This window comes from Diaphorina citri, unplaced genomic scaffold (genome assembly GCF_000475195.1).
Source record: "Diaphorina citri unplaced genomic scaffold, Diaci psyllid genome assembly version 1.1 scaffold735, whole genome shotgun sequence".
Lineage (NCBI taxonomy): Eukaryota > Metazoa > Arthropoda > Insecta > Hemiptera > Psyllidae > Diaphorina > Diaphorina citri.
In genome coordinates this window covers 91,117-99,065 of record NW_007378168.1, presented here as the reverse complement: position 1 = coordinate 99,065, position 7,949 = coordinate 91,117, and the positions used below count along the sequence as shown (strand labels likewise).

The following is a 7,949-nucleotide window of genomic DNA, read 5'->3' as shown; positions in this document are numbered from 1 at the left end:
GCCTAGGAATTGGGAACCACACGAGTAATCAGGCCAGGAATTACTAGGAAATTATTCCAGGGTCGAGCTACCTATGCCTTAGCCATAGCTTGTTCCACCCAAAATTCTTTCTCATTATCTACATAGACCAAACAAGTACAACAGAGTCCTACCCAATACTTTGAGCTCAACTCTGTGTTCCTCCGACTGGTACAAGCCCTTGCAGTATCAGGGATATCCGAAAATTCTGCTAGAAAACTTCCCATCACTAAAGGACTGAAAAGGTCTCGAGAGCCGAGTGAAGGAAGAATCAGAGGAAGATAACAGGAAAAGTAAACATCGAGCTTGGAAGTCCGAGAAAAGTTGCTGGAAGATATTTATTGTGTGTTTGCTTCCATATCATTACTCCGGTCGCGTTTATGCTTTCGGTCCCATGAGAGTGGTGGAGAGAGTTGAAAAGATGTCAGCGAAAAAGTGGGGAATGGGTACAGAGAGGTAGAGAGTTTCGGTGGAAACATAACGTATCTATTGGATGCAGATACTCGTACATACCGGTCAAAAGTTTAGTGTTAGGTACCTCGGTACGTATGTGGGCACTTGGAGGGTGTTTTTGCATTAGATGTTAGTTTTGTTAGTCTGTACATATGTAGATTTAATATGCCAAGATTGCCCGTTATTTGCCCAGTATCTTTTGATATACATAATCTGATTAATCTGTACGCAAAAGCTGTCTCTTGGGTATTTGAATCCATGATGAGCACATCAAATATTGTGCCTCTTGTATGAATAACTCCACGAAAAAAAGACTTTTTTGCAGGTAGGTATAGGTTGGTACTTCTTATTTGCACTCAAAATGGGATATTTTTACACAAATACGATAATAATGTCAAGCAAGACCAGTAGAACGTGTTTGGCAGAAGTGTCTTCCCATTTCACGCTCAGGTATCATTTTTACGATGTACAATATTCCCTCGTAGCCCATTTTTTTGCAATCTAAACATATTTTGAAATTTTTACGAGTCTTAAGATTGCCATATCTAATTAACTACTCATTGTAGACGGCAGTTTTATTGACACAGTCTAGGTCTCTAGGAGCAAATAAAAATATTATTTTTGAAAGAATCAGATTTCGCAAACAGATAGGTACGAATATTTGGATAAGTTATTATTTCACCCTCCCTCACAAACCACATTTTCGCAAGATACAATTCATCACACATCGAGTGTAATAGATACCTATATCTTTGAACGAGATAAGAGAATAAACAACAAGAAATTTAGGCAATAGAAAGCACTATTTATCTTATATTATAAGAACGAGATCCATTCACTCATTCACATTTCACAAAAACTATTTAACATTTGACGTAAGTGTTGATTACCTAGTAATACTTAACAAATACTTAAGCATATTTGTGGGTAAATGGGTCATGAGGTTATGATTTCTAACTTTACTCATCCAAGTCCCTACTGTAAAGTCTATCGACAAAATAGGTATAGGCAATATAAGCAAATAGGCATGTTTGATACCTATGAGTATTTTTTCTTGCACTATACATGGGTAATTACAATATTTATAGGTACCTATAGGGGATTTTCCAATCCCAAGTAGGTATGGAATCATTTTGAAATATGCAGCTTCCACGTACAGTTATCAACACATCTCTTATCTGTCTCATACACAGTGAACCTGCTAGTTTTGCTACTGTAGTAAATACGCATAGTAATAAGCACAATGTATTTGAAAGTGAAAGAGTTAGGATTCTCAGAACAACTGGCATCAGTACCAGTGTATGAGTAAACTGGCAAGTCAGTCCGGAAGTTACCATAGAATCGCTCAGATTCACCATAGTTCCAACTCGCAGTAGAAGCGGACTGAATCAGAATTTTTTTTAGCCTGAAAAAAAAAAAAAAAAATACAACGTGAGTGTAAAATAGTGCAATGTGATCCGTTGATGTTTCTGAGTGTTTATAAGAGTGTAGTATTAGGAACTCCAGTTTTTTTAATGAGTTATTATCGCAGTTTATCGCTTACTCTTGGCCGACTTCTTGGAAAGATTTGGATTGCACCTCTGTTTAGAAGATAACATTTTGATAGACCGAGGAGTTATGCGAGATGGCAACTGCTGACAAAGAGATGGAAAACTCTAACGCTGTCACGGATATTAGAGCTTTTAATGTTGATGATGTTAGTGCGGTAAGTGTGTGCTAGAGCCCAAGAAGTGATGGTTGGGAAATAGAATTGTACAGAAAATAGATACGTTTGTGGAAAAAAATTGAGGTATTTCGCCAATAAGACGTATTCATATTAACTTGATACAATAAATTAGGAATGAGTTTGAGGTTGAGGGGAGTTCTCCAAAATATTATAGGAAGATATTTTTAGTACAATACTACCCTGCAGTAGTAGTGTTACTACAGTTAGGATCAACGAAATGCCCGAACCACGGGGCTGCGAGGGTATGATACCTACTATGATAAATACGTTAGTGCCCATAATACCTGCAGAATAAATGACAAATGAACCAATATTAATATAAGATGCAGTATTTTTTACTTTCTATTATTATTTTAGGAGAGTTCTTATGAAACTGATATATCCTTAGGTAACCGTATAATATGCCCGTAGGCAATGAGAAAGTTTCATGTCATTTATTATTTGTCCACCGCACCATCCGAAAGTAGACAAAAATAATAAAACCTGATAAGGTGATACCATGAGATGAATTAAATAACTAGTTCCTAGTATCTTTAACACATAAAACTATCCAAGACGAGGCCTCTTTGTCTGCTGGTATTTGATAATAGCCCGTCAATGGGTTTCTCTCTTCAACTTCTTGCTAGTTGCTGATTAAAACATTCCTTTCAATTTAAATAAAACAAGTGAATTATTCATTAAGAAAAAACCTTCACGCACTTGGAGTAATTATCTCTGTGTAGTATTACATTAAGTGCTTAATTGTTGGGTATCTTTTATACAAATTATGCAATAAGAAGATTCTGATCACGAGATGACCTTGTTGGATGGCATCTGCAATCAATGACAAAATAATATAAAACATTAGGGGAAGGGTGGGCAAAACGGACACCTTAAGGGAAATTGATTTTTGTATTTTTTATAGCATACGTTTTTGAACCCTTTGAGTTTTCGAACTGCAACTGTTAAAAAAAAGTTGCTGAAATTACTTTAAATATAGTTTGAATTCATAAACCAACTTAATCTATCTTAAAAATATTACATACCTAATTCTTCAAACAGAACGAAATACAAAGCAAAAAAAGGTGTGAGATTTTTTCTCTACACGCGTGTACTGACGTTCGGATTTTTAACGCGTGTACTCACGGGTTTTAAAGTCTATGAAAAGTGTTCAGTAAACTCTAAAATTCATCTACTCAGAAAAAAGAGCCCTTCTACGGGTCCTCTAAAGGCTCAATGATCCCCAATGTAATAAAAAAAAATCTTAAAAATCTTGTGGCTTCGAAGGGAATTCTTCACCAAAAGAAACTTTGTACCTAGACACAAAAATCAGATATTTTCGGACCTTAAAATTATGATTTTCAAAGATTTGATAGAGGGATGTGTAACTGCCGAGGTCTTACCGTCTCGAAAGTGAAGAAAGAAGGTAGACAGGATAGGAGAAAGTCAGCCTTTCCAAGAACGAACCTTATCTCTGAAATGAGGAAAAATGAATAGAAGAATTCGCACCTGAAATGATGATGGGCCGTGGGCAGTTGCAGGAGCGCCGTGGAAGGCAACACTGTAGACAGAACCCGGGTGTTATAACTAAACCTCGGAATCACATTGAGATCCTCACGACGCGAACTCTGGTGAGCTTCTGGCGGAGTGGGGAGGAACGGTCGAAACGCAGACTTGGACAACAGGGTGCTGTTGACGGTAAACTTGTTGGCCTTCTGACTCTTGGATGTTTTGGTGGTTGGTTCTGAAACACAAGTTTTTTGTTCTTTTTACTTTTCTTATTCTAATATTTACTAAACGGGTTAAATTTGTCAAGTATCATTAAAACTGGAGAAAGAATTAGAATACTTTGTCTTCACTTGACTAGGGTAATTGAATTTTCTTATCCTATTTTATGACATGAATGCTTCTTTTTATAATTCCTTCTTTTTATGGGCTCTTTGCAAATTACGGTCAAATTGGTGGGTGTACCAAAAGAACCAAATTTTCTAATGAGTACAGGATCCGAATAAACACGAACTTGGTGGATGGGCCAGAAATACAGAACTTTTATTCAGAAGACAAAAACATCTTGTCCACTCACCACCACTTCCTGTACAGTAGCTTTCCTCCGGGTCATTCTTATGTCTGTTGATATACGCATTGCCCAAGGGAACACACTGCTCAATGGCTTTCAGCAAATCGTCACCACATCTCTTCAGTACAAGCTCGAGTACGGATTTCTTCTTCTCTGGAAACAGTCGGACCAGAAGTTCCAGCGAAGATGGCGAGAACCCGTGGGCGGGAAGTTTGGTAACATTCATATTCTTCGTGTGACAATATTTGGTAACGTTCTGATTGTGATCTCTCTCTTTGCATGGTTCGTCACTACCATCCTCGTCTTCAGGTTCACTAGAGGAATATTTATCATCTTCTTTATTGCTGTCCCGGCGGTCTTCTTCATCTTCGCTGCCATCCGTTTTGTTCGGACAGGTTTCGGAACTTTCGTTTTTCGGTTTCACATTGGGATCATTGATGTCTAAAGCAGAAAATAAAAATGATCGGACATTACAATGGGGAGCACAATACTTGAATGTTGAATGACTACCATATGTATAGTACCTACATCGTTTTGTAATAGAGAGTTTTATTACTTAAAGTATGGATAAAATCAAACTTTTTTGAGTTGGTGCATGGGGCGTAGTTATTATTGAGCGCTAAAAATAGGTAAATAATTCATAGGTAAAAAACTACACTCTTGTAAACGAATATGTATCACAATATAAAAGTGATTAACTGCAGAAAATTATAAATTACACATGTTAATCACCTGTGGTCAAGTTGTCTTTCGGGTCCGTGATGGACATCCCAAAAATGGGTCCTGGGGGCAAATAGCCGTACTGTGTGCCGGTTGCTATGCCGTTCGTGTGGGCGGTTTCCCCCCGCCGCTAATCCGATTGCTATAGCGTCTTCCGCGGCTTGCTGTCGCTTCAAAGCGACCTGGGCAGCCATCACTCGTTGTCGCTCTGCGATTAGATTACATTTGGGGCACACGCAAGCTTTGAATCGACACTGTCGCTTGTGACCTTTGAGCCAGGAAATCATTCCGTGATTTCTGCAGCGGGCACATTTCGGTCGTCTCCCGTTTGTGTCACTCCCAACCATGCTGGAATAAATATTTTGTGTTACAAAAGGGGATATTACTTAATAATAAGAACTTATAAGGTACATGGTAGGAACTAATATTTATTGAGGTGATAAAATCGTAGTGAAATGTTAAAGTTCTCCGTACCTATTTTACTCATGAGATTCCTTCAAAAGAAATCAGTGAATCGGTCAAGCGAAATAGTCAACGATAAAAATCACTCAATTTTCTCTGTATCTTGGAAAGTTGCAAAGTATGTACAAGTAGGTAGATACCTTCAAAAGAATCACACAATCAAATCTTACCTATCATCTGACATTGAATGAAAGAAACACACTTGAAGTTGATTTTGATATTTCACTTCTCTCACTTGACTTCGTAATAATAATTCGGGATTTCGGGATAATCCCTTTTTTTCTGTTTGAGCGCATCTTCCCAAGATTTTTTTCAATTCTCCTCCCTGTGACCACTCCCTGATGAGCCTCCATTGGTTGAAACTTCAGTTCTGGATTGAAATAAATGGAAACACATTTGAGATTTCAATTAAATGTAAGTTTACACAAAATAAACTACTAGGCATGAAATTTGTTCAATCCGTATCATATCTCGATTGATATTCATCATGAAGGAGATATTTACCTACTTATCCATTTACACAACTGACGTCATCAATATGGATTTTTTAAAATCAAATGGAAAAAAATCAACATCATCTCAGAAAATTTGGAAAGGTTATCGAAAAAGCAGCATAAGCTGTAAATAATCTCTTGATGGACCAATTTTTATTAGTTTCATATACATAGTTGATTTCTGTACTTACCTGTCCTCAAAACTCGGGACCTGAAAAGAGGCTTTGAAGTTTGAAACATTTGAGTATCTGTGGGAAAAGGTTCAATTGCTTCTTTTTTTTTCGCAAAATACCTACATACCTATATTATAATGTAGGTACCATCGCTAGGTAAAACTCAAAAGGTACCACGAAATATGAAAACCAAAGAAACCAAAGGAAACCTGAAAACATCATACTTCGCAAATCCCTACTGAAAATATGTAGGTATGCCTATAGGAAGGGAAAGTCAGGTAAGTATAAGTGAGTAGTTATCTGTTTGTACTTATTTGGTATTCGGACTAATCGGTAGGTAACTACTAGGTATCTGTGGATTATTGTCGACACAGGACAATGAGATTGAATGGCGTAACCATGACAACCGAACAATAACAGTCATGTTCCGTTGTTATAAGGGTGATTCATGAGTAATTGAGTGTAAGAATAAAGGGCGCTCCATCATTTTAAATGATACCTACCTATCCCCTGTGGTTGGCTTTGACCTAACTTTAAGTTTTACATACTGGCAGGGAATTTCAGTTTTACATACTGGCTCAGCCAAAATACCTTTTCGGTAAAAAGCACGACCATACTTAAATTTTTTCTACTTTTCACGATATCTAATTTTCCGGTAATATTTTCCATTTTATCGTCAATCCTGTACATTCTTACTCAGCTGACGACCTTGTTTGCATCCTTTCAGTCACTACTCATTACTCATGGTATGGTGCTAATAGTCTTAGGAAAATACTAAACATGGAACCACGGGAGTCAGTCAGGGTAAGAATTTTGGTCTGAAATCTTGTTGTTTTTGTTGACATTGTTGCTTCTGTGTTGAATCTTCCATTCTTCAAAAATTTCCAAGTCAACTCTGTCAATAAAGTCAGTGATTACCTATTTACTTTATTAAAATTAAAAGAGTCTACCAATCTAGGTAACACCTACTTATTAAAATCTAGATTTGGTTAATTTGTAGATTTTCTAGACATCAGTTCAGCAACCAATCAAAAAGAAAAAATAATCCTTTTCATGCTCTTTTTCATGATGTACAAAGTACAATAGGTAAAATTAGATTTTTTTCAACTTGGTCCGCTCCGCCTCTTACCCATTCAAATCTAGGTGTCTAATGGAGAAGTTTGATTGCATTTTCTTCACGTGGTGGCGCAGCCACGTGTAAGTATCGCACAATACTGGCGTTACCTTATAGTTGCATCGACCTCAGCACTGCATCAGCTCATCAGGCACCACCCCCCTTTTTCCGCCTTGTTTCTCATTCCTGAACGCGCGAGACTCGAAGCGAGAACCTTTTTCTCCTGGCGAGGTGGTTGATGTTTCGTTTTCCTTCTTTCCGTCTTGTTGAAATTTCACAGCTCGGAGAGAATTTTCAGTATCGTACGAAACTTGGTCGGTACACGGTGTGCGGGCGAGTGTCTCCTTTTTTTATCTGTGATAAAATTTATTTGGGCTTCTGTACAATTAATAGGGGGGCCTTTAGTGCCATAAGATCCTGCGTTTCTTGACCGATTTTGGCCCCCCTCCTTTTCCTGTGAAAGATATTCGTCGAAGAAAAATTGTTTTTTTCGAACCACTCCCGATGGCGTAATCAAGGAATTACTTCAGAGGGAAACCCAAAGGCTGTCTACATTTTAGTTTGTCCTAGTAAGTTTACTCATTTGTTGAATTATCCTGCCTATGTAGGTAGATACCTATAAGTATATCTAATGCGGTAGATTACCTTCTGCTTAATCATCTAATCAAGAACAAATAATGTTCTTCGTGATAGATAGCTTTGAAATTTGACTTCAGTAAAAGTCGTTTCGAGA

The 7,949-nt window shown here is 37.5% G+C and overlaps 1 protein-coding gene across 1 annotated transcript; it reads right to left on the bottom strand.

Annotated features, from left to right (window-relative positions):
* Positions 1–1,599: 1,599 nt before the first annotated feature.
* On the bottom strand, positions 1,600–6,208 carry LOC103511641 (doublesex and mab-3 related transcription factor 3, truncated-like). The gene is given in 7 exon segments (XM_026825342.1): positions 1,600–1,837; positions 3,686–3,920; positions 4,260–4,694; positions 4,986–5,097; positions 5,099–5,321; positions 5,606–5,805; positions 6,121–6,208. Coding segments are annotated over 6 exon segments (1,257 nt in total). The 5' UTR covers positions 5,620–5,805; positions 6,121–6,208.
* Positions 6,209–7,949: the final 1,741 nt, after the last annotated feature.